This window comes from Gymnoscopelus braueri (genome assembly GCF_963280865.1).
Source record: "Gymnoscopelus braueri genome assembly, chromosome: 12".
Taxonomy (NCBI): domain Eukaryota; kingdom Metazoa; phylum Chordata; class Actinopteri; order Myctophiformes; family Myctophidae; genus Gymnoscopelus; species Gymnoscopelus braueri.
The window spans coordinates 30913512-30940611 of NC_137614.1; the positions used below are offsets into that span (position 1 = coordinate 30913512).

Below are 27100 nucleotides of genomic sequence, written 5' to 3' on the forward strand. Positions count from 1 at the left end.
GGAGAGAGACTGTCAGAGAGAGAGAGAGAGGGGTGGGGGCTCACCACGTATGAGGGAAGGGGAGGAATGTCAGTTCAAAATGCTTTGTGCAAAAACATGGAATCATTCAGGATTTACTGCAAAAAATATTAATTTACAGTGGGAGATACCTTATGCATATAACATTTAATTTGCAATTCATTTTTTGTTGATTTACAATGACATTGATCTTGATGTTGCATTATATGGACAACAAAAAATCTATGCCTCTCCAGCAGACATGCTAACTGGATCAATAAATCATCATAATTCATTTGTTCACAAAACTGTTTTGTTTTGTTGATGAGGTTTCATAAATCAATGTGTGAATTTATACTGGCATACAGTAGTACTGAATTCCACACATGCTGTGTAGAGTATAAATTATTTCCTTATTTCCTTATGTCCAAAATCCAAATGTCCATCAGTCCCATGCCTTAACGCTTGCATCTGTGGTAACTTAAACACCAGTAGATAAAATCAGCACAGTAATTTGATGGATTTAAGTGTACCTGAAAAGCGTGTTGGACTGAAATAAGTGTGGGGCTTTCAGCAGTAAAGAATGTAGGATTAAACTAAAAGGTAATAAGGAAAAGGAAACAATCTTGATGAACATTCTGCAGTAAATGTCCTTTCAAAACGTCTGGACGAACCAGTTTGCCAGCTGTTTGCCAATGTGCCAGTGGGCACTCCACTGTTGACATTAACATGACTGGAACATCTTCTGAGTGTCAATTAGACCACCCACACTCACTGAAAATCGCTTAAGAGCGGCAATTACGCCTCAAAACCTAGTTATGGGCTGGTGTTTATTGCCATCACTCAGCACTGTGCTGAGGTGGACCCATGACGAACATCAGTGGGACACACTGGTCCATTTTTTCACTCAGAGGATTTTGGAGGGCTCCGTCCGACAGTATAGCAATAATAACAGAGTTATTATAGAGACAATTCCACTTCAGTTTTGAATATATTTGTGTTGAAACTTCTTGCTCCTTGATGTTTATGAGCTACACAGTTAGAACAAATGGACCGTTGACAACAACAATGCGAGAGACAGCCTGAAGGAGCCCAGCAAGGAGAATTAATTACAGCATGGCTTGTTTTGTTGCAGGTCAAGGACACTGTGTAGTGTGCCCTTAACAAGCTCTCAAATCTATGCTCACTTGAAGCTGCTATGGCTGTGCAATGTGTCATCAAAAGAGTACACAGTCAAATCTATAACTGTAACTAACATTAAGAAAACACTTGGAGTGTAACATGCATCCAGCATATAGACAATTCAGTCACTTAGTGATGATGAGACCAAAAGAAGTGAAACCAAAAGATAACAGCTATGAGAATGTCATAGACTTGTACAAAAAAAAAATCTAATTCAAGCAGACCCCATTGCAGGCCTGTCATTGCACTGATGAATGAATTCAATTTGAAAAATTCAGCATACAGCTACATCAATATAGCTAGGCTACATCAAGCTGCAGCAGACTGGAATGTGTGATACATTGCACATCATCTATTTTATTGAGTTTCTCTGTCTCCTAATTGGGGCAAAAGCTCAACAGGGTCAATATGTTGGGTTACAAAACAAAGATGTTCACAAAGTACCATTTTGACCCATTTTACTTTCCATAGGTAGCCTACTTACAAAGTTTTTAGATATCGGCAACCTGTTCTCGATACACCAATGAGACCACTATAATACCATGCATGAAAGTATTTCTAAGAATTATGGTAGTTGATTGATTTTGGCTGAATTAGATTGCATGTTTATGTACATAAACAACAGCTTCTCTTCTGAGTTGACCAATCTCACAACAAATTTGTACTGCTGGCTCCACCTGCTGGCTGAAACACTAAAATTGCAACAGAACATCAGCTAATCAAGTTTTAGCTGATGTCCTTCCTTATCGAGAGCTAACGCAAATTCCAAAAGAAAATAAGTATGTAATGGTAAAATAATTTTATATTTTTCTTTAAAAAAATGTAATGTTAGTTGTAAAAGAAGAGAAGAGCATGCTCACCCTTACATTGCATATCAGTTTATATGAATGTCCAGCAGTACACTTTATGTATGACATTATGTACTGTATGTCGTGATGCATTTTGAGCATGTAGATCGTATATTTTTGCTCTTCGTCGTACAACAAAGTAAAGAGGGCTTAAGTGGTTAAATCTATGAATAGTCTTTGAGAGACATTGACCTTTGACCTGATTTACTCAGAGCTGATGTCCGTTCCAGTGTCTTGATTCTGAGCCTGGTCTCAGCCAAAGCTTCCTTCTGGTTCTGGATATACTCTTGATGGCGGTGGCCCCTGCACTTTGAGCCTTTGGCTAACTGCCCTGAAGTACTGACATGTGATACCTGGTGAGCAAGGAGGTAAGGCATTAATCCAAATATATCCAATTCAATGTTTAATACAGTATACTTGCAATCACAATTAAAATAACTCTGTGTTTGTATGTGTATGTATGTTAGTGGGTGTGGGCATGTCCATGTGCAGTGCACATATTTTCAATAATAATACAGAAGCATATTAGTATTTATATTAAAATTGGCTTATGGGTGGGCGGTATGTAATAAACATAACATACGAATTTGATTGACCAAGCTTCACGTGACGCAGTGCTCTGATTAGCGCTACTAGGTTTTCAGGCCGCAAGGTCTATTTCTTGCCAATTATGTTATCAGAAACTGAAATAAATTGTTTCCAGATAAGTTACCATTGTTCTTTCGCGCTCTCCTACGCAGAATATTGGACGTTGCAATGACAACCAGCTACAATGAAGAGGGAAAATGAAGTACCTGGTACCCAAAGTGAGTAGAGTTGCATCGAGTTGAGCTAGAACCATGCAATACCAAGCTGGTATTGCAAGTATGTTAGGTATATACCTTGTTGCATTGTGGGGGTGATACAGCAGATGTCTGCTCTGTCTGGGTCTGTTCATGGTTCTGGTCATTCTTCTCCTTGTCAGTACTGTTCCTACTGTCTGACTCCTCCCGGCTCTGCCTAAGAGAGCGACATACAATAGATTTAAGGTCAGATGTCACACAGTACTCACACCCCCCTCACCTTTAAAGCTCCACTATGTGCACCCTCTACCAATAAACAAAGTGAATTACAATAATAAGCTGCCGTCTTGGCCGTAAAAGAGATTTTTATTCGCAATGGGACTATACTCCTGGTAAAATAAAGGTGAGAAAAACAAAACATAAAAGCCCCCCGGACTGGAGCCTGAATCTGGATAGCTTTAGAATCCAGGAGGGGGAAAACATCAACATGAACGGACATGGAATAAACCTTCAGACAACCACTATTATTTTCAAGCCTTCTAGAGACTATCATAAGTACTACTTACATCTGAAATAAGCTAATCATATATGCATAAAACACACACACACACACACACACACACACACACACACACACACACACACACACACACACACACACACACACACACACACACACACACACACACACACACACACACACACACACACACACACACACACACACACACACACACACGTATAGTGCAGCAGATCGGTTTGGCACTCGAGTCCATCTTACTGTAGCTCTCCCTGTGCCTTCATGGTCTCCTGCTCTCTCTGCTGCACCAGCTGTGACATCAGAGTCAAGCGCTGCGTCAGGGCGCTCAGCTGCGTCTTCTGGTCGACCACCACAGTCCTGTGACGCTCCAGCTCCAGCTTCTGCTGCTCACTCAACTCTCCTGCGGACAGCGCAGGCCAACGCTTGCAATCATCAGTGGTGGACAAAGTGCTCAACCCCAATACTTGAGTCAAAGTATAGATAGTCCTGGTCAAATATTGCTCTACTACAAGTGAGAGTTGCTCTGTCAATTTTATACTTGCATCATATATTCCCCCGCCCAGAATTTAAAGATTTTCCAGAAATTTTCAAAAATATGATTAACAGTGAAAATAGCAGATCTATAAGCTCACAACGCGTCGCATTTCACTATATTTGAAATAGGGCTTAAGCGGTTAATTCATGATGCACTTTTTCCCTTCCTAGAAATGTATGTGGAGTCAAAAGTACAATATTTGTCTTTGAAATGTAGAAGAGTGAAAGTCATTTATAAGCATCCAAAAATACAAATACTAAGAAAATAATAAGTGAAGTACAGATACTATATGTTTTTTTGTTAACTTGTGTACAGTACTCAAGTAAATGTACTTAGTTACTGTCCACCACTGGCTGATACCTGTCATGTCTGTGATCCTGGCGGTAGCTGTAGCCAGTTCACCACTCAGTGTAGTGATGATGTGACCTTGGTCATGGGCCTCCTGCTGAACCTCGGCCAAACTTGACCTGCATGGGGAGACAGTAGGACGGGGGGATGGGGAGAAGAAGGGGGGATAGGGGAGAAGAGAGGGGTTGCATGGGGGAGCACAGTACATTTGAGAGGGGGGGGAGCAGAGGAGAAGCGACAAAAAAAAGAAAGAATAATTTGTCTTTTCACACTGTTGCCATACATGCACATCTGTGTGCGTGCGTGCGTGCGTGCGTGCGTGCGTGCGTGCGTGCGTGCGTGCGTGCGTGCGTGCGTGCGTGCGTGCGTGCGTGCGTGCGTGCGCGTGGGCATGGAGTGATTGGGCTTGTTTTCGAAACAAATCTGGTCTGAAAACATGATAAGATACTGTAAGCAGCCTTGCCAAGCCAAGTGGGCCATGGTTCAGGAGCCTATCTCCTGTGTCTGTAGCTTGAGGTGGCTTCATGTACAAGTACATGCCCTGGCCATGATGTACAAGACAAGTACACCCCCCCCCCCATGGACATGACACTTGTGCAAACATGTCCATAGTCCAAATAGTCCAAATCTACCCTCGGGCCAATCGTGGCACGAGGGTAGATTTTATATAGCCCACGGCTTCCTTACCAAAATGTATTATTCATGGCCCACCAGTATAGTCATGTGAAATTTGTACATTGATGTTTTGAAATTACCTGTGCAGAAAGGTTATTTCTCAGTAGAATTTGTAAGGATTCTTAACTGCTTGTTCCTAGTGTTGTGTCTTTCTCAAGATGTGAAGCAAAGGATATTTATGTTATTTTATTTTTGTAGAGACCTTTTCACAACTGGTTACATTTGGCTACACTGCCATATGAACAAAAGACAATTCACTAGACTGTAAATATAATAACAATGCAGTGCATGCAACTCTGAATAAAAGACTGAATAAAATATTCACAGCATAAATGAGTGGATTTACGTTACAACATATTGCTCTGTACTCTGTAGTTAAATCAAATTGTTGTAATGTGATTCATGTGTATGTGACTTTGCTTTGGTCCAAAAGGTACAGTATGACAGTATGCAGTTGGCCCTCTGGTATTTTCATATTTCAAATATTAGAATTTTGAATATTTTGGACACCCCAGCATAGTATCTCGCTGGGACTTATCACCAACCCAACCCAACTGAATCACAGTACTTGAGTAAAAGTACTTAGTTTACTTCCCACCACTGCTTCTTACCTCAGTGATGAAACAGTGAGCTCCAGGTCTGCCACCTCGTCAGGTCTTGATGATGGACTCTCACTATGCACAGGCTGATGCTTTTCTGCAGCTACGGGGACACCGTTAAATGAAGCACTGTTATAACCACTTAACCACTTGAACCCCAACGCCTCCGTTCTGGGGGGGAACATTCGCTAAAAATACAAGCTCACAACATGTCGCGATGCGGCGTGTTGTGAGCTCGTAGGTCGGCTATTTTGTGCCGTTTTTCCAAATTGTGTGAATGCATAAATCGAATGTCTTTCAGATTTATTTTCTCTCAGACAGACAAAATAACTTGTAACTGAATGTGACTACGTTCTATGTAGTGGCATTCCGCGCACACGCACACACACACACACACACACACACACACACACACACACACACACACACACACACACACACACACACACACACACACACAGTCTTGCTCCTGTCCGTCCAAGTGTGTGTCAGTCCGTCCGTCCGTCCGTCCGTCCGTCCGCCCGTCTGTGAACAGCTAATCTTCGACACTGTTGGACCAATTGCCATAATCGCCTTTACCTACCGGAAGTGTGTGTGCAAAACGCACACTTCCGGTAGGCCAAGGAAGAACCTCTGCCACAAATGTATCTTCTCATGGTGGCGCTATAACAGGCCGCTTCCAGTTTAGGTCTGTAACTCTCGAACCGTAGGTCTACAATACATTTTGTTTTCCTCGATTCCTTGGATCATGACGCAACTAACATATATGCTCCGGCCATTTGTACCAGACTACATTTTCCACTATTTTGCGTTTTCTTTAAAACACGCTTTTTGCTGCTATCTTCTACAACCCCCTACAACCCCTTCGAGGACCCCTGGGGGTCTAGTTTGCAGTGTTCTATAATCAACATGCCCTTCTTGATATAGTGTAGTATTACAGTGGTAATAGATCAAATGAAGCATATCATCTTCAGTGTACTGTATGTTACTGTACATAACAGATATGTTATGTTACTGTACAGTACAGATTAAATTGATTAAAGTTTATATACAGTAAGAAGAGTAAACTTAATTATTTTTATAAGATGATGTACTTGTACATGAAGCCGCCTCACGTTACCAAAACAGGAGATACCCTTTGGGTTCCCAAGGCTACTTAATTACTTACTTATATTACGATAATGTTTATAAGATATCTGTCCTACTGTATGACATGTGTGCACGCTTGCACGTGCATGATTAACTTGCGTTTATGTTCTTGCTTTATCTTTATACACTTGTCAATCTATTTTATGAATGTTGTGTCTGAGCTGTTTTTGTTTTATTATTTATTCTTTGTTTGTCTATGTCTGTGTTTTGTATGTCCTGAAAAAAGCAATAAACATATTTTGCAAAAAAAAAAAAAAAAAAAAGAATTGCGTTTATGTAAGCGTTGTTCTAATTGTGGCGAGTCAGAACATGTATTGGGTGATAAAAAAACATACAATAAAAAAAGGATTCAAAAGTATTCACAGTAAAAAATTGCACAGTTAAACAAATTTAAGATATATTTCATACTAGGCTAATTATGTATGGAATAAATTGACAAAGACTAAAAATAAGGACTTTTTTTCTATAATTGTCTCCGCCAGGCCGAAAGAAATGGCGAGAGAGTATGTTTTACCCTCCGTCCGTCCGTCCGTGTGTGTGTCCGTGTGTGTGTCCTGTCCGTGTGTTACCAGCTAATCTCCAGCAGCGTTGGCCCGGTCGCTGCAAAACTGTGCACACACACTCCCTGGATGCCAATTCAGAACCTCTGCCTTAAATTTTTCACATGGGCCTGTTATAGCGCCACCTGGAGGCCGATTTGTGCAAAACCCATTGTTTTACATTACTCCTACAGATTTTATCCAAACGTCATGCAAATCGGTACACAGTATGTCTATAGTCATGTGATCAACACGGATCTGTCCGATTTCCCATATTCCATCCTCATTGGCTAAGGTTCGCTTCCAAAATTTGCAGGATTGGTCCGTTTTGTACAAAATGTCTCAAATCATGAACGCAGCGTGCGATTTCCGTGAAATTTCACAAACATATTCCCACTAGGCCAAGGAAGAAATGCCACCCTTTTTCCCATTGGCCTGTTATAGCGCCACCAGCAGGTCTAATTTAGCAAAACACATTTTTGGAACAAAATGCCTCAAATCATGAATGCAGTGTCCGATTGCCGTGAACGACCTAAGAATAAATGGCACCCTTTTCACATTGGCCTATTATAGCGCCACCAGGAGGCCACAATAACGTACCTGACCTGGCGGAGACCTGTGCTCCGAGGAGCACTTTTTCTAGTTTTAGTTAGTTTTGTACTAATTTCACAGCACGACACGATGCACATCAAAGCTTAAATCAGGCACTAGGCCTGGGCAATATGACTTCAGATCAATATCATGATTATTCTAAACTTTTTCCTGGATTACGATTAATGAAAGATTTATTTTAAATAGTGACAATATCAGATCTATAAGCTCACAATGTGTCGCATGGCAGATCTTGTAGATCTGCTATTTTTGTGTGCCACCATTGTACAGCGAAGTTTGTTTTCTGTTTTCTATCCCTTTCTCTTTTGAGCTCACTCCACCTCTGTCCTCTCTCTTCTCACAGAATACTACAAAACGATGGAGCACGCACAAGAAAAATAATTTCACCCACTGCTTTACACCAAACTGTGATGTCACAAACAAATCTGATTCCGATTTTGTTGGCTATTCAAAAATAGTAGATATACAAGCCCACAGTGCACAACTTGGTGCTGCGCTGCGAGCTTATACATCGGCTATTTTTTAATATCTTAGAAAGATTTTGAAAGTGTTTTTAACCCAGATCTTCTCTTCTGGGGGTCCCTGGCACAAAATATTTTCAGATGGGAGTCCGCGGCCAAACACTTTTTCGCTCTTTGGCACGAAAACGTTTGAGAGCTACTGATCTAGAAGACATATTTGTAGAATCGGCCTCAGGTCGTAATGGGTTAATTGCCCGGCCCGATCAGCCTCTTCCCCCTCACCTGTGAGCTGTGCCCTCAGTGCGTCTCTCTCCCTCTCCAGGCGCTGTGCTCTCTGCTGGGCCAGCCCCCAGCTCTGCTCCAGGGCTACGATGGTGTGAGCGTGCTGCCTCACCTGCTCCCTGTACTCGTCCTCCTGCACCTTGTACCTCTGCTCCTCCTCCCTCCTCCTCTCCTCCTCCTGACACTCCTCAGCTCCTCTGTCTGCCTCGGAGCAAAGCTCATCCTGCCGTAGTAGACGCACCTCCTGCTGCAGAAGGTTCTGGGAAAAGGAGGAAATAATAAGCATTCGGATGTGTTGAAGGCGGTTGCTTCAATTTTCATACATAATAGAATTTTGTCATAATGGACGTCATCCACGGGTCGTTATAATTGCTAAGATTAAATCAGTCAGGCCCGACCCGACATTAGAGACGCTCTTTATCCACCACATGTTAGCTGCTGCCAGTAAATGTATTTAGTACGTTTTAAATGTAAAAACTTTTCAAAGAGCAAAGAGGCCAGTCTCACCTGATTATCGTTATGTTTAAGAGCGTCCACTTGTCCTCTCAGCTCCTCCAACTCCCTCTGCCTACTCTCCTCTTCCTGCTGGACTCTATTCATCTGGATTAGAAAGTACAACTTTAACGTGGTTGAAACTTTGTCATATGGCGGTAGTTGATCACCGGCGCACAACGGAACATTGATTAGGCACACATTACATTTCATTGTATTTCTGTGGTAAAGAGAGACATTTAAGTGAGTGAGTGAGTGAGTGAGTGTGTGTGTGTGTGTGTGTGTGTGTGCGTGTGCGTGTGCGTGTGCGTGTGTGTAGATCTAACCTGCTGTTTCTGCAACTCTAGCTCTTCTCTGGTAGAGTTGAGCTCCTCCCTCAGTTCTCTGGTCAGCACTTCACTTCCTCTGAGCTCTTCTAGCTCTGACTGCAAAGACACAAAGTAGAACCCTTTCAACAAAGTGAAACACCTTAAGAATGACTGCATATTCCTTATTCCTTTTTAATTATGTGAAAATATGTAAATATGTGCCAAACACATTACACACACATGCACATGAATAACTCGAAAAAGTGCTCCTCGGAGCACAGGTCTCCGCCAGGTCAGGTAAGTTATTGTCGCCTCCTGGTGGCACTATAATAGGCCAATGTGAAAAGGGTGCCATTCCTTCCTCAGCCTAGTGGGAAAGTCCGTGCAAAGTTTCACGGCAATCGCACGCTACGTTCATGACTTCAGGCATTTTGTTCAAAACGAGCCACTCGTGCAAACTTCTTCAGGATGGAATATGAAAAATCTGACATATCTATCTTGATCACATGACTATAGAGATACCGTGTACCGATTTGCGTGATGTTTGGACAAAATCTGAAGGAGTAAAATCTACCTCTAAAAATCTACCTCCTGGTGGCGCTATAACAGGCCGATCTGAAAATTTGGGACAGAGGTTCTGCTCTGGCATCCAGGGAGTGTGCGTGCACAATTTCGCTGCGATCGGGCCAATGGTGCCAGAAATTAGCTGCTCACGGACGGACGGACAGACAGACAGACAGACAGACACAGACACAGACACAGACAGACAGACAGGGTGCAAAACATAGTCTCGGCCACGCCTTTGGCCTGGCAGAGACAAAAGTGTACCTTCAAATGTTGAAGCTCCTGTTTATTTCCGTGTTGTTCTTGACCCAAGGTTTTGATACTGTGAAAGATTCCTGTAGCACAGACAAACAACAACGATATGATGACATTGAGCTTCATTTCCTATAAACAACAACTTCAACCATAGCGCCCCATGTAACCTTCTTGTCTGGCCGGATGTCACTATAATTGTTTTATTTATTTTATTTAACCAGGCAAGACAAATTATGAACAGATTATTATTTACAATTGTGGCCTGGCAAAAGGCAAGGCCTTTTGATGTTAGAGAGGAAATAGGGGCTGTTGTTTTGCTGATATAGTATATTAGATACAAGGTATCTTGCACGTTTGTTATGTTGACATGACTACTTCTGTGACAACTGCTGATTTAGAATAAAATACAAGGTACTGTTACTATTGCTGCTATTATAATACACAAGGTGTTTTCTGCAGAAAATGGCTTTGCCTTATTGCACATTTAAATGCCTTATTATACAGAATTATTTTCGCTTGCCATTAGTATGTTATGCTGATGGGGATACTTGTTGAAGGCTTCTTCTTATAGATTTTTATTGTATTGTATTATTTTATTTTATTACTGTTATTGTACGTTGTTGTTGTTTGTACGTTTATTGTACCTGTAGTGACAAATAAACCTTCTTGACTCTTCTTGATTCTAAAATAAATACGTAGTACTGTGGAATATAAAATATAATGGCTGCAATACAAAACAACAAAAGGACACACTGGCAGCAGATCACGGTCACCTTCAGGGCTGTCTGAGACCATTATGCCAGCTGCTTCCAGGGCCTGTCTGGCTGTCTGCAGCAGGGACAGATGAGCTGTCAGGATGCACACAATTGGGGCCTGAGTCCACGATAGAGCTGGAGAGAAACACTCTTCTCGCAGAGAACTGATCAACCCCTCTAGGACACTGAGCGAACACGAGTCCTCCTGGATTTGGCTCTGAAAAGAGAATGGAGATATTGAAGGAATGAATTGCTTGACTTTACTTTAGCACTATGATGGAGATGTTAAATGAATTCATTCCTTTTTCTAACTTCAGGACTTTTTAAATCGGTGGTGTTTTCCATAATGATCCATGTTGTGCGTGTGAACTGCAGAAGTGATTTTTATATAGTATAAGATGCACAGTACATGGTAACATCCAGTGTTAATTTCACATACTGTACATGTAAAAATGGACCAGCATGGATAACTCTCATAGTTAAATTGACACTCAAAACTTTGCTGTGGTAGGAGACAATACCCCACAGGCATCCAGACTCTGTTTTAGTTTCTCCATCTCCTTGTCCAGACAGTCCTTCTCAGCTGAAGTCTTTTTCAGCCTTTCTTCCAACTCCTCAATCTTGGACTTGTGCTTCTCCTTCTCATGCAGTTGCTGGGCAACCTGCCCCAAAACCTGTAAAGAACAATGACTCATGATGTGAACATGTTTCCTAAAGCCTTGTAGGGCTGCAACTATCGATTATTTTCTTAGCAATGATTCTATCTATTACTTTTTCGATTAATTGAGAAGCGTTTTCTTTATCCTTTACATATTTTTTTATATGTCAACGAATATTAACCACTCCTGTCATTTTATACTTAATCACACGATGGTGGCATGCAAAAATAGTGAAAATAGAAGAGCTACAAGCATCATGATGACATGCCAAAAATAGGGATTGATTATTAATCGATTATTTTATTAAATCATCGATTATTTTTTATTATCGATTACGTCGATTAGTTTGATTAACTATTGCACTCTAAAGCCTTGTGGAATACATGCAAAATACACACTGACCTGCTGGTCTGACAAGGCATTGGGGGAGGTGGTGTTTGCTGTGTCACAGTGGCTGACCAACTGGCTGCGGAAATATTCAATCTGTGAACAGAGAGAGAGATTTGAGTTGTGCAAAAACAGTTTGTTTCATTGAAGGCATGTGTTCTTTCTTAGATAACATGAAAATAAGATACAGATGAGGGTCCTCCTGAACCCATTTAAATCCCAGGTCATTGTAATATGGGCCTGTGACTGATGACCAGTGGTTCCCATTCCTAACCTGAGGTCCGGGCCACTGTTTGGAGGTAGCCTTCCTTACACGCTGAGGAAGGTTCACACCGAAACATGTTTGTTTGTTGCCAGAAAATAAAAGTTAAGGACTTGAAGTGAGTGCTGGTGATCTTTTGATTTAGTTCAATTGTCTTTGAACCGTGCACCCAGTGCAAGACTGTGGTTGTTTGTGACGAGTGCTTGCATTTCTTTTGGAGTTTGTTTGGAGGTAGTCCAACATTGTAAACATGTTGCACAAAATCATAACTAACTCCCACATGTAACATTGTGGAGCTTACTAACATTGTTAAGAAAATATGTTTCACAAATGTTGAAAAATAGCAGATCTACAAGCTCCCAACACGTCACGATGCAATATGTTGTGAGCTTGCAGATCGGCAGTGTTCTGTCCAGTTAGGGTGCCTGATACCACAAACTTGACAGTAGCCAAACTCCCTTTTTCACAAGGGTCAGGATTAGCCTCTTGCTCCTTTTATTTTTATATGTGAAAGTGGAGTGAAAACTGGAACGATACAAACATACTAGCTCCATTAAGAACCTCTCACTCCGCTATACAGCTCCGAGATGAGGTTCTATGTCGTTCTCATCCAGAATCGGTGGAACGTCCGCCAAGGCTCCGCTGTTTACCCTTTTGTATACATCGTATCCCAAAACTAATGGTAGATTCCAAACCGCACGGATGTTTAAGGTTTGGTCCGGAGCATAATATTTTAAGTCCGGAGCGAAACTACCCGTTTAAATCGCTTATTTAGACAGCCTGTGGCCATGTTTCCCATTGTAGCCAAACCGGGAGCAGTACTGGCAGCGGACGTAGGGGGGTTTTCCGGGTTGAATGGGAAACATGGCCACAGTGTCAGCTATGGCTGCAAGATGAGGATGGTGGAGAGCCACGTCAGGTGTAGGTATCTCATACCTGTTGTTGGGTATCTGATCGCATTCGATCAGCTCTGGTAGTGCAATGCGCACTCCTCCTGCGTCCAGACATGGCAGAGAGCCCGGAGCAGGTTCTCAGTGAGTATGGGTAAGGTTGACTCTGGATGTTGAATAAGTCGAACAGCTGTGACCTGGCAAGTGAGCGGTTGCTCTGGTCGTCGATCACAGCATACACCTTGATCGCTTTGTCTCTTTGGTCCTGAGGAAACACTCTGACGAGACATATTTTGGCACAGGACTTTGGTGTCTGGCCTTCACCACAAACCTCTGTGCAGTGACTGCTCACTTCAGGCGGATTGAGGTGGACTTCATCTCCCTCCTCGCTGCCCTCTGGCGAATGGGTGGGAGACCTTGACTCTTGGGGGGCTGGACCAGGGTGCAATGCGGCGATATGGCGATCGCTGTCACACTCAGAGCATTTTACAATGATTTTACAATCCCTAGATAGGTGAGAAGAGGATGTACAGCATTTGTAGCAAATCCCACTGTCCTTCAAGAAGGCCTTTCTCTCTTCCAGTGTCTTGATTCTAAATGCTCTGCACTTCTTTAAAGGATGGGGTTTATTGTGAATGGGGCATCTCTTGCTTGAGTTGTCCTCCTGTTCTGACTGGGTGTCGCTCGGAGAGTCAATTTCTTTTTTGACGTCTGTCTTGTGGACTGCAACAGGAAACCTTGAGGCTGGACGCTGACTGAATGGCTTCTCTTTAATTGGAGCACTGCTGTTATTGAGAAGAGCGAAGCTGGGGTCATTTCTGGTTCGTGCCTCATCGAACACAAAGGCAGCAAAATAGGAGAAAGGGGGAAAGAGGCCGTGGTGTTCCTCTTTAAACCTGGAGCCATTTCTTATCCATCTCTCCTGTAGTGCATAAGGAAGCTTCTCCGCAATGGGATTGACTCCACGAGGGGTGTCTAAGAAGCTTAACCCAGGAAGGTAGCCATCTTCTTTGGCTGACAGTACTTCCATCAAAAGGTCCCCAAACTCTCTCAATTTAACATAGTCCTTGCTGGCCACTCGAGGAAAGGCATCTAACTTGTTAAATAGTGCACTTTCAATAACTTCAGGTGCAGCATAACACTGATAGAGCCTGTCCCAGGCCTTTCTGAGAGCTGCGTCTGGCTCGTTAACATGCACTAGACGCATCCTTCTAACGTGCTCAGCCGAATCCTTACCTAGCCATTTCATGAGAAGATCCAATTCTTCCCCAGCTGATAGGTCCAGACCACTGATGGCATTGATGAAGGAAGATCTCCACGCCCTGAAGCTCTCTGGTTGGTCATCAAATTTGTTGAGTCCTGTGTTTACCAGCTCACGTCGTGCTAGGTACTTTGCAAAGTCCATCATTGGGTGCGCTTGATCATGGCTGGATGACTTGGCGGCATGTGATGGCGTATAAGACTGAACTGCTGGGTTTAGAGAGACACGATGCCCAGAGGTGCCTGTGTTGTGACCAGTTTGTGTAATCCCTAGGTTGTGAGAGACACGATGCCCTGGGATGCCCTGGGATGCCAGTATTGCGACCAGTGTGCGTAGTTGCTGGGTAGACACTGGTTGTGGGAAGTGGCGTGTAAGGCTTTGAGGGTGTCTTGAAGTGATCAGTCTGTCCTTTTTCCTCTCTGTTTTACTTGTTTACCGTAATAAATCTGCCCTGAGGGCAGAACAGGCAGTTCTTTTTACATTCTTCATACAAGCATAGGGCTTAAGTGGTTAAAATGTCTGAAAAACACAAGAGTGTGCGTGCACACACATAGCAGGTCTCAGCAAATATTCAATCTGTGAACAGAGAGAGAGATTTGAGTTGTGCAAAAACAGTTTGTTTGATTGAAGGCATGTGTTCTTTCTTAGATAACATGAAAATAAGATACAGATGAGGGTCCTCCTGAACCCATTTAAATCCCAGGTCATTGTAATATGGGCCTGTGACTGATGACCAGTGGTTCCCATTCCCAACCTGAGGTCCGGGCCACTGTTTGGAGGTAGCCTTCCTTACACGCTGAGGAAGGTTCACACCGAAACATGTTTGTTTGTTGCCAGAAAATAAAAGTTAAGGACTTGAAGTGAGTGCTGGTGATCTTTTGATTTCAGAATCAGAATCAGAATCAGAATCAGAATCAGTTTTATTGTCACATCACAGGTTTACAAGGTAAAGAAGTGGGTGAAATTCGTTTTTGTACATCGTTCCCATCGCAACGTTAATTTCCATAGAATGAAGAGGGGGGGGGGGAGAAGAAGAGGGGGTGGGGGGCAAGTGGGAAGGAGATCAAAACAAGAGAGCAACAGAAGGCCAGACAAGTTATCTACATATTTACAAAGTACCTGAGATAATAAAAAACTAAGGTGCCTGAGCATAGCAGCAATGTATGTATACTGTGCATGTTATACTTATACTGTGCATGATATACATATGGACGTTAAGGTGCTTAGAGAAAAAAAAGAGCACAATAAAAGACAAAAAAAGTCAGTGCGTTATACATGGGATTAAGGTGCAAAAGGTCAGTGCGTGTCCACCTAGGGTGGACTGACCCTAGTATAATCCGCAAGTAGCTCCATGAGGGAGTGCAGCATTTGTACCTGGTGTAGTCCACAGGTGTGTCCGAGGGGGAGCTAAGTCCAAGTCATTGTCCCTGGTATAATCCACAGGTGTGTTCAGGAAGAGCCAGAAAGGTTTTGCACCGCCTGCTGTCAGGCTGCTGAACAAGGCTTATGCCTCATTCAGCATCCTGACAGCAGCCGGATTAAAACTACACCAGAACCTGGTGGTGGAACTCTTGATACTGCGGTAGAGCCCCTTGCCCGGTCGCGGTCGTTGTAGGGGTTTGAACAGTCTGTGACTTGGGTGGTGCTTGTCCTTGATGATGCGCTTGGCTTTGACCACGCACCGCTTTTTGTACAGTTCCTGGAGCGCTGGGAGCTCGATTCCCATTATCCGCTCTGCCGATCGCACTACTCGCTGTAGGCTGATCTTTTCTCGGGCAGTGCAGTTCCCGTACCAGGCCGTGACACAGCCTGTCAGGATGCCTTCAACAGAACTGTTGTAATACAGCCTGAGGATGCGACGTCCTACTCCGAGCTTCTTCAGGCGGCGGAGCCAGTACAGTCGCTGCTGAGCCTTTTTCCTCACGTGTTTGGTGTGCGTCTCCCATTTGAGGTCCTCCTCGATGTGTACTCCGAGGAACTTGAACTCGCTGACCCTTTCCACTGCAGCACCGTCGATGAGGATGGGCGCATGGTCTCTCCGCGGCCTCCTGAAGTCCACGATCAGTTCTTTGGTCTTGTCGACGTTAAGAGAGAGGTTGTTCTCCCGGCACCAGCGTGCCAGTGAGTTGATCTCCTCTCTATAGTCAGACTCGTCGTTGTTGACGATTCGGCCTATCACTGTCGTGTCGTCCGCGTACTTTATGATGGTGTTGGAGACATGTGTGGCTGTGCAGTCATACGTGTACAGGGAGTAGAGGAGAGGGCTCAGCACGCATCCCTGGGGTGCTCCGGTGTTGAGGGTCAGGGGGTCGGATGTGATGCTGCCCATTCTCACCACCTGATGTCGGTTGGACAAGAAGTCCTGTATCCAGTCGCACATGCTTGGGTGTAGCCCTAGGTCTCTGAGCTTTTTGTCAAGTATTGCTGGGACATTGGTGTTGAATGCTGAGCTGTAGTCCACGAACAGCATACGTACATATTTGTCCTTCAGCAGCTTGTTGTCCATGTGCGAGAGGACGGTGTGGAGAGCCATGGCAATAGCGTCGTCGGTGGATCTGTTTTTGCGGTATGCATACTGCCACGGATCCAGCGAGGCAGGTAGCGTGGAGCTGATGTATTCCCTCACCAGTTTCTCGAAGCACTTGCTGACGATCGGGGTGAGAGCGACAGGTCTCCAGTCGTTCAGGCATGTCACTTTGGCCTTTTTGGGAATGGGCACAATGGTTGACATTTTGAACCCTGCAGGGACCACAGCCTGGGAGAGGGAGAGGTTAAAGATGTCAGCGAAGACACCCGCCAGCTGGTCTGCACATGCCTTAAGGACCCGGCCTGGAATCCCATCAGGTCCGGCTGCCTTGTGGATGTTGACCCGTGCGAAGGCTGTACGCACTTCTCTCTCCGAGATGGTTAGAGGGTTCTCCTCTGCTGGTGCTGCTGATGGCCCCGCTTGGCTGCCGCGGTTGGGGCTGATCTCAAACCGGCCGTAGAAAGTGTTCAGTTCGTTGGGGAGGGAGGCAGGCGGGTTCACCTCGCTTCTGGTTCTTGTTTTGCAGTCTGTCAAGGTGTGTACCGCCTGCCATGTGCTCCTGATGTCGCCATTGCTGAGTTTGTCTTGCATCTTCTTTGTGTAGGCCTTTTTCGCCTTCCTGATGGCGCTGTTTAGGGCCGCGCGCGTCGTGTTGCGCGTTTCCACGTCGCCAGATTTGAAACCAGCATCCCGTTCATGCAGATGTGCACGTACTCCGCTGTCCATCCATGGTTTCTGATTGGGATAGATCCGAACTGTCTTTTTTGGGACTATGTCATCTATGCACTTACTGATAAAGCCAGTGACTGAGTCTGAGAGTTCGTTGATGTTATTCCCAGCGGCGTTCTTAAACATCCCCCAGTCAGTCTGGTAGAAGCAGGATTGTAGCATAGCGTCTGTGTCCTCAGACCAGATTCGGATTTCCTTCTCAATGACCGGCTCCCTTTTTAGCCTCTGTTTGTAGGCAGGTAGCAGCTGGATGGCGTAGTGGTCAGAGCTTCCTAGCGGTGGGCGGCGGAGAGCTTTGTATCCATCCTTGAAGGGCGTGTAGCAGTGGTCAAGAATATTGTCACCACGGGTGCTGCAGGCGACATGCTGGTGGAATTTGGGAAAGACCTTTTTTAAGTCTGTCCGGTTGAAGTCGCCTAGGCAGATGACTGCGCAGTCCGGGTGGCGATTTTCTTGTGCACTGATCGCCTGGTGTAATTCCCTCATAGCTGTGTCCTTATTAGCTCCAGGATGAATGTAAACAACGGCTACAATCACAATGCTGAAGTCGCGTGGTAGGTAGAAAGGACGGCAGGCTATGATTAAAAGTTCAAGGTCTGGTGAGCAGTGACTATCTAGGATTTTAACATCTTTGCACCAGTTGTTGTTGATCAAGGCACAAACTCCCCCCCCACGTTGCTTACCGCTTAGTACAGTGTCTCTGTCTTTTCTATACACGGTGAAACCAGGGGGAGTGATGGAATTTAGTTCAATTGTCTTTGAACCGTGCACCCAGTGCAAGACTGTGGTTGTTTGTGACGAGTGCTTGCATTTCTTTTGGAGTTTGTTTGGAGGTAGTCCAACATTTTAAACATGTTGCACAAAATCATAACTAACTCCCACATGTAACATTGTGGAGCTTACTAACATTGTTAAGAAAATATGTTTCACAAATGTTGAAAAATAGCAGATCTACAAGCTCCCAATGCGTCACTATGCGATATGTTGTGAGCTTGCAGATCGGCAGTTTTTTTACATTCTTCATAGAAGCATAGGGCTTAAGTGGTTAAAATGTCTGAAAAACACAAGAGTGTGCGTGCACACACATAGCAGGTCTCAGCTTTGTCAAAGGTAAGAAGGGGAGGCTCCAAGGAAAAAAGGTTGAGAACCACTGTTATAGCTCTAGCTTGAATCAGGAAGGTTTTTGTCATTACTCAATACTCATACAGGTAAAAGGTCCACAAAGCACTGTGCTAACAATGAATGACAATAATGTAATAATAATGAAAAGAAAAACCAACATAAGATAAGAATAAGAAAAAAAGAAGAAGCCTTCAACAGCATCCACATCAGCATAACATAATAAGGGCAGGGAGAATAAAAAGTATGTATAAATGTACAATGAGGCATATAAATGTGCAATAAGGCATTTAGCTGTAGAGAAAACATATACAGTGCTATAAACATACAGCTCTAGCTTGACTACAGGATTTCCACCAAAAGTCCTTACCCTTGCCTCCAGTTGTTCCAGTTGAGCTCGGCTTCTCTGTTGTTCTGCTTCTCTCCCTGTCTTGGCTTCAGATAACAGAGCCTCTTGCTCCTACCACGTGAATGATAATGTTTTTAAAATTAGTCTGTGGTGAGATTATAACTGACATTAAAGTCATACTGTGTAACCTTTTCATAACATGTTTTATATAATGTTTCACTTGTATATTTTCCACAATAACCATTTCACACACATGTGTTTTTGACAACTTATCTAAGCACATTTTTCGTCGAAAATGACGCAGGCATTGGAATAGTAACGGAACATTATTTATTTATGTATTTTTACATACCGTTTCTGAGAATGCTACATTTTTGCATTCCAAAATAACCTTGGCACTAGAACCCTGCAGCATTCATTTTGGAGCTGTATGTCCATGTTTTTGTTGCAAACTAAATTCTGGGAAGTGCAGTTCTAACAAAGAATGGAGCTACCGGAAGTGTTGCCAAAAAGACTACTAAAATGGATGTTACACAGTGGCACTTTAATATATGTATGTTCTATTGAGATTTAATAATTGTATCATTTGCATTTCAAATACATAATTTATGTCATCTTTAAATATCCTACTTACCTTGACCTTTTGCTCAAATTCACTTTTCAGAGAGTCCACCTCAGTCACTTGCTGGTGTAAACGTCTCTCTTTCTGGCTCAGAGTGTCCTCCAATCGCTCAATGCTCTACATACAAGATTGTTTTTGTTTATTATAAATTTTTCAGCATTTCTGCTATATTTCTATATAGAAAGTGACAATGAGAGACAGGAAGTGCAGCAAAGAGCCTCGAGTCGGATTTGAACCCGGGCTTTTTAAGGAATATATTTCATCATGCGCTTTTGAGAGAACTCAGAAAGACAGCAAATATGGAAGTGAGAGAGAAAGCGACAGAGAGATGGGGAGAGACAGAGAGAGAGAGAGAGAGAGAGAGAGAGACACACACACACACACACACACACACACACACACACACACACACACACACACACACACACACACACACACGCACACAGATAGAAAACATGGAACATTATTCACACACCACGTTTTCCAGTGGGTGAATATTTTTTATAGAAGGTTGAAACCCACCTTCTTTAGCATCACCACTGTATTTTCACAGCTGAGCAACTCCTCCTGATGCTTTCCCCTCATTTTAATGAACTAAAGAGAGAGAGGATTAAATATAAGGTACTTGAATCTTAATATCAACAAAAACATCAGATCTATGGTTGGTCATGGGACATTGTCAATGCGATATTGGAGAACTCACTCAGATAAGCAGAGGCCTTATATTTAACTCTGAGTCTACAAAGATCCTTTTGGTTCAATTTGTGCACTCATAAATGAACACTGAGAATTTTACTGTGTAATGTTGTATGTTAGTTCACCTGATCATGTGGGACACATTTGTTCTATTCTATTCATCATTCGAATTCATTATTTTTAACTCTAGCCACATATAACTTTTAATTTAATTAATCTTAAAATAATAATAATAATAATAATGTAAAGACCTTTGTGGCATTAGCTCCAAGCTGAATGTCCTTGTGAGTGATGTCTTGGTGGAGTTTGTCCACCTGGGAAGCCAGGTCCACAGACTCTTTCTCTCTGGCAGATAGATCCCATTGCAGGCTGGATACTAGGCCTACAAACCACAGTCCTATTGTTAGAACAATTTATAATGTTATACAGCATTTCACTACAGTGTCACAAAGTGCAGTACAAATGCCCAAAACAATCAAATCAAATCAAACAAATGAGGTAAGCATAAGATGCCATTTGTCATTAGAAGATGTTTTTTTACAATTCTTTCAACGTTTTCATAAATATCACACGTATTAGCTCACAGCGTAGATCGGCTATTTCCTTCTTCCTTTTTTTAAATAGGGCTTAAAGTGGTTAAATACAATTTATATGTACTAATACTAATTAATTTGATAAAGTAAATGTTCTTTTCATAGTTGATTAAAAAGAGATATCAGCCCGGACCGCTGGCCTAGAGGTCCGGGCACCTAGGCTGCCAAAAGTCCCGTTCCCGACGACCTTTGCTGCGTGTCACTCCCAGTTTCCTGTCAATCTACTCACTGTATACTATCAATAAAGGCAGAAAAAAATGAAGATACGTTTTTGTTTTTTATAATAGATTTCAAGATTTTGCACTTTTTGACAAAATATCGGTCAATGCATCGTACAATTTGTACTTTCATATTATTTAGATAAGATTTAGAATCTCTATTATAGATCCTGTACGTCAGATGACCACCCTCCCTCCCTGCCTGTCTGTCTGTCTGTCTGTCTGTCTGTCTGTCTGTCTGTCTGTCTGTCTGTCTGTCTGTCTGTCTGTCTGTCTGTCTGCCTGTCTGTCTGTCTGTCTGTCTGTCTGACCTGAATTTGCCATTTGATGCCCCCGGCTGTGCCGCCGGAAGAATGGACAAAGCAGGTAAAACCAGGTTGTATAACAAACTATTTGTAAAAGTAAAAGTGGACAAATAGAAACAACCTAACAATAAACTTAAAGGAGTAGTTCACCCAAAAAAGGACTTATTTTCTATCAATTGCACACCCCATGAAGCCTTAAATTCATGGATGTGTTTTTTTTTTTTGCATTCCTAAGATAATAATTTGATTCCCGTCTCCTACCGACTAATGTATCCGCAAAAGTAGATTGTTTGTGTCTCCTACCGGAAATACACATGGTCATCAAATTATTGGCTTAGGAATGCGACAAAAACTAAAATAAATCCATGAATTCAAGGCTTCATGGGGCGTGCAATTGATATAAAATAAGATTTTTTTTGGGTGAACTCCTCCTTTAAGAGAAACGAGCGAGTAAGAGAGAGAGAGAGAGAGAGAGGCAGAGAGAGAACCTGAAATAGTGGTATTGCTCTTCTTTAGTTTCTCTATCTTCAAGTCCCTCTCCTTCACAGACTGCTGGGTCATCTCAACGGAGCTCCTCTTGAGATCCACCATCTACAAACACATCATGGTTTCTCTAACAGCTGCTCAGATATACAGCAAAAATTGTTGGCCAGATTTGGAAAATGAGGATTTTGATCAAACAAACCGTTATCGATTTGTATTTTATATATTTACTCTATGTTGATAAGCCTATTCTTGCTGTATATATATCCTATTGTTGGCTGCCAACACAACTACTCATTCACCGTTACAAATATGTAGTGTCCATAAAGAAAGCTTTATCTCATCTCATCTCATGTTATATTATGTCATGTCATCTCTTACCTGGTCTTGGAGGATGAGGATCTGCTCCTTCTTGTCGCTGATGTCCCTCTCCAGGCAGCGTAGCCTGCGTCTGACCTCGGGCATGGCGGCGGTGGTGGTCTGGCTCTGACTCAGACGATGTGCCAGGGTGGCCAGCTCATCCTGGAGCCCCGCTATCACCCCGTCCTTCCTCAGACACTCGCTCTTGAACACAGCCAGACAATGCAGTTGGCCCTCCATCCGTAAGAGCCTCTCCTCCTATTTAAATCAACAGGGTCAGCTACTCGTCAACTGGAATTTCTAAAGTTTTGACGACACTTCAACAAATACAGTAAATATACAGGGATTTAATTCAACTATTTTGTGGAGAAGGAACCTTACAGTTGATTTAGTATCTCAAATATAGAGAATTCACTTGGGGAAATGTTGACGATTTGTTAGCCAGGATATACGTTACTTACTATCCTATAGAAAAGTAATACATTGGTGTTGTTGTTTTGCTGTCAATCATCAATATCTAATTTGGAAGCAGAACTCCACAGAATGGTTGATAGCTCACAAAAATGACAAAGTCGTGACCTTCTTCTGAAAGACATGTTCCATGTTTTGAAAACGTTCAGATGCAGCTGCAGCTCTTGTGTTTCCTGACCAACTTCCTAGAACACAAGATTAGAATATAATTCAAAGTTTATAATCTATCTACATGTATTGTGGCTCCTGACTTAAGTTCAGGTATAATGTTAAAATGGTTGTGTATGGACTGGACGTTAGAGAAGAGACGCTTACGTCTAGGTATAGGTATGGTTACATTTCCATTTCTCCTGGCTCCTGCACTGGCAGGTCGTGCCCTACTGGGGGGTCTGGGTGTCATAGGGGAGCTGTCCTCTCCCCAGGCTTGTGGAGGTAGAGGGTGACTAGGTAGAAGACACAGCTGGGAGGAGAAGGAGGTAGAGGAGTCAAGGGGGAGGTCTTCAATGAACTCCAGGGAGATGTGATTGCCTTGTTTACTGGTCACGGGAGGACAGGGGAGCTGCTGCATAGACGGTGAGGAAAAACAGAGTAGAAATGTTGTACAGTCTATTCGCATTCAATATGCATTGTGATGTAAATGTAGTGAAAGTGAAGATCTATACATTTACCGGTAAATGTGTACAACGGACCTTTCCTGCGTGTCACTCCCTGACTCTTTTCCTGTTTCCTGGCATGTCTACACTATACAAGGAGTGCCGATGGCTTAGTGGTTAAGGCATGTACCACATATAGGCTCTAAAGCAGCCTCACAACGGGCCGATGACCTTTTGCTGTGTGTCACCCAAGACAAAAAAAAAGAGAAGAAAGACATGCCCTACTTCCCGTATCTGCGTGAAGTAGGTTGCCACCTTTTTAGGAGACTGGAAGCAGGTTGGAGTCTATTTTCCAATGGAAGAGTGAAGACCGGAAGCAGGTTGGAGTCTGTTTTTCAATGGAAGAGTGAATGTGAACACAGCATCTGAACCATTCTTTAGCCCCATGGTCACTGAACTAAATATTGGACCCAATAGTCAGCCACACAATCTTCCCAAGATTTTCATACTAAAATGGCTTTTTTCAGAGAGACAAATCAGGAGAAAAACGACTTTATTTTCGACCTTTCTCTGTCCCAGCAACACACTCTCGCAGGATCTAGCACCAGTAAACATAGGAGACCATTAGGATTTGTGTACTATTTTGCTAGTGGCTCCAATTGGGATGGTCTATCTTTCTTTACCAATACTTTGGTGTCACTCCCTGTCTCTCTCCCTGTGTTTGTGTCACTCTACACTGTATAAATAAAGACATATTTTGGTCCATGGACCCCCATACAAGATTTGTTTAGTTAAACTCCTTCAAAAATATTCAAAAATGTTCATGATCTTTTGAAAATAGCAAGCCCTGACATCCCTATTTTGGATATGTCATTTATAAAAAATAAAAAAAACATTTTCATAAAATGTTGATAATCAAAAAAGAATATTTACCTTTTTTTAATATTAAAAAAATAGCAGCTCTACAAACTCACAATGATGAGATCTGCTATTTTGTTTCCCTGCTGTAATTATGGCATGCATACATACATACCAATGATGACCTATCTACATCTAGCTGATAGGTGGAACCTCCATATCCAAAGTGCAGTTTGTCCCCAGGGGAGAGATGCACCGCTGCATTGTGGATACGACAGTCGTTCACGTAGGTGCCGTGAGCCGAGTTCAAGTCGCTCAGAATGAAACGATGCTCTGATGCGCTCCATGTGATGAGGGCGTGACACTCCTCTACCCCTCCGTTCTGTCAGCAAACACAGCAGTGGCATGCAATCATTGGACAATGATTTATTGCCCAGATTGTTTTGGAATCCTCATAGTAACACAGATAACTGTATACAAACCAGTGGTTCTCAAACTTTTCATGTCAAGGACCCCCAAATTAATATAAATCTGAAAATATTTTGTGCCAGGGGCCCCAATACAAGATTTGTGTTGTTCAAATGTTTCAAAACTATTCCACATATTTCACATTTTTTCAAATAGCTGATGTATATATAGGGTTAAAGTGGCTACTACCACTGGTAGTAAAGTTTACAATTCATTGCAGAATTGATGACATGTAGAGTCTAGTTTATTTCTGTTTCAACAATGGCAATGGCAGAAATAAATAGTCCTTCAGAAACAAACATCACTGGCACTCACTTGAAGACATAAATCGCAATCTCTGTGTCTTCCAATAGTCGTCTTATTGGGGTTGAGTTTGAAGAGCCAGCCTGCCGTCTTCAGAAAGCCCTTCATGACTGCCTGCAGTGGTGGACAAAGTATAGCCTACTCAACCACAGTAGCCTACTTGAGTAAAGTATACTCTTGGTCAAATATTACCCATCTACAAGTGAAAGTTCCTCTGTCAAATTTGTACTTGAGTTAAAGTACTGGAGTAGACCTACTTGCTTTAAAAGAAAATCTAAAGTACAAAAGTACAAATTACAAATTACAAACAACATTTTCTTTTCAATATCAACACATTGCTGTATTAAAATGTAGACATTTTCAAAAATGAAAATTGTAAGACAACAACATCAATAATAGTGAAAATAGATGGTGAGCTTATACATTTTCACTAGGCCTATTTGAAATAGGGCTTAAGTGGCTAATTCATAATATACTTTTTATCCTTCCTAGAAATGTGGTGGAGTCAAAAGAATGGAGTGAAAGTATACTTTACGTATCTAATAATACTAAGAAATACTCAAGTTAAAGCCAGGGTATAGCCTACTAAAAAAGTACTTTAAGTAAACTACTTCTGTTCATCACTGACCGCCTGTGATGGATGGTATGTTGAAAGTGCGAATCCCTTCTCCTGTATTTAACACCACACAATGCATAGCCGAATTATATCAGTGCTTCCATGATCATTTGCGTGAAAGTGATATAATAGACGCTAAATTACTTACTTGTACAATTTAGAATGAAGAATGTCACGATGAAAGACAAGTGCATACTGACAGACATGGCCTTAAGGAGGAGCAAACCAATAGATTGTATACAAGCGCCATAGCAACGCCTGCTCCGCCTGCTCCGCCTTCACCAATAACTCATAGTGTGCAGTGGTGGAAGAAGTACTCAGGTATTTTACTTTAAGTAAAAGTAGCAATAGGCCTACCACAATATGAAAATACTCTGTTACAAGTAAAAGGCCTGTGTTCAAACTGTACTTGACTTGGGTAAAAGTACAAAAGTATTGGCATCAAAATATACTTAAAAGTACCAAAAGTAAAAGTACTAAGATGTTTGAAATGAGCAGATCTACAAGCTCACACCGTGATGCGTTGTGAGCTTGTATATGTATAAAAATAGGGCTTAATGTATGTTTTCTAATATAATAATTTATATCTGCAAAGTAGTAACTAAAGTTTTCAATGTAGTGGAGTAAAAGTACAATATTTGCCTCTGAGATGTAGTGGGGTAGAAGTAAAAGTACTGAAAACTGGAAATACTCCAGTAAAGTAAAATTGTACTTAAGTACAGTACTTGAGTAAATGTGCTTATCACTTTCCACCACTGCCAGTGTGTACAGACTGTGCACTGTGCTTGCAGCTTCAGTTTGACTTTCTAAACAGAAGGAACATTTATATAAAAAATGAACATCATCGAGTACATCGTGCAAGTTAATCACTTGAACCGATATATTATAACTCTGTGCTTGAACCCTATCACTTCGTCGCATGACAAATATTTTGGCCATTTTTAATATATTTTCAAATTAAATTAATTTATATTTCACCAAAATAGCAACATAGTAGCAGATAAACAAATAGATATTAATGAAACGCCAACTGCCGTCATCAAATGCAAATAAATCCACAGTAGTAAATGGACAAGGTTTACTTTATAACATTAAATTACTTGTTATTACTATTACAAGTACAAATATCAGATCTACAAGCTCATAGCGCGTCACGTCTGAGCCGCGTTGTGAGATATTTTCATAGGGCGACGCCTTTTATTTATTTTGAAAAGTGCTTTGACCGGAAGACGAGAGCACAAGCGCTCACCAGTGTTGCCATGTCCGCTTATTATAAGCCACTTTGGGCTTGTTTTTCTGTAAAGGTGCTTGTTAATATTCGTAGTTGCGGGTTGCGCAACTACGAAAAAAAAAACATTTTCATGGCAAGGACCCCCAGATTAATATGTATTTGTCTGCGGACCCCCG

At 42.4% G+C, this 27100-nt stretch overlaps 1 protein-coding gene and 1 long non-coding RNA gene across 2 annotated transcripts; both read right to left on the reverse strand.

Annotated features, from left to right (window-relative positions):
- Positions 1–2191: 2191 nt before the first annotated feature.
- On the reverse strand, positions 2192–25185 carry fhad1 (forkhead-associated (FHA) phosphopeptide binding domain 1; the record flags this gene model as incomplete). The annotated part of the gene is made up of 17 exons (XM_080443898.1): positions 2192–2380; positions 2909–3026; positions 3591–3750; positions 4246–4352; positions 5520–5610; positions 8551–8809; positions 9058–9150; positions 9369–9490; positions 10943–11141; positions 11446–11598; positions 20252–20323; positions 20677–20807; positions 22030–22132; positions 22406–22642; positions 23193–23417; positions 24482–24688; positions 25090–25185. The coding sequence occupies 17 exons, from the start codon at positions 25183–25185 to the stop codon at positions 2192–2194; spliced, it is 2562 nt and encodes an 853-aa protein (XP_080300024.1).
- Positions 11984–19803, reverse strand: LOC308096252. The gene is made up of 3 exons (XR_013934129.1): positions 19742–19803; positions 19129–19218; positions 11984–12066 (listed from the first exon to the last, which is right to left on the reverse strand). It is a non-coding gene; the product is annotated as an uncharacterized lncRNA (long non-coding RNA).
- Positions 25186–27100: the final 1915 nt, after the last annotated feature.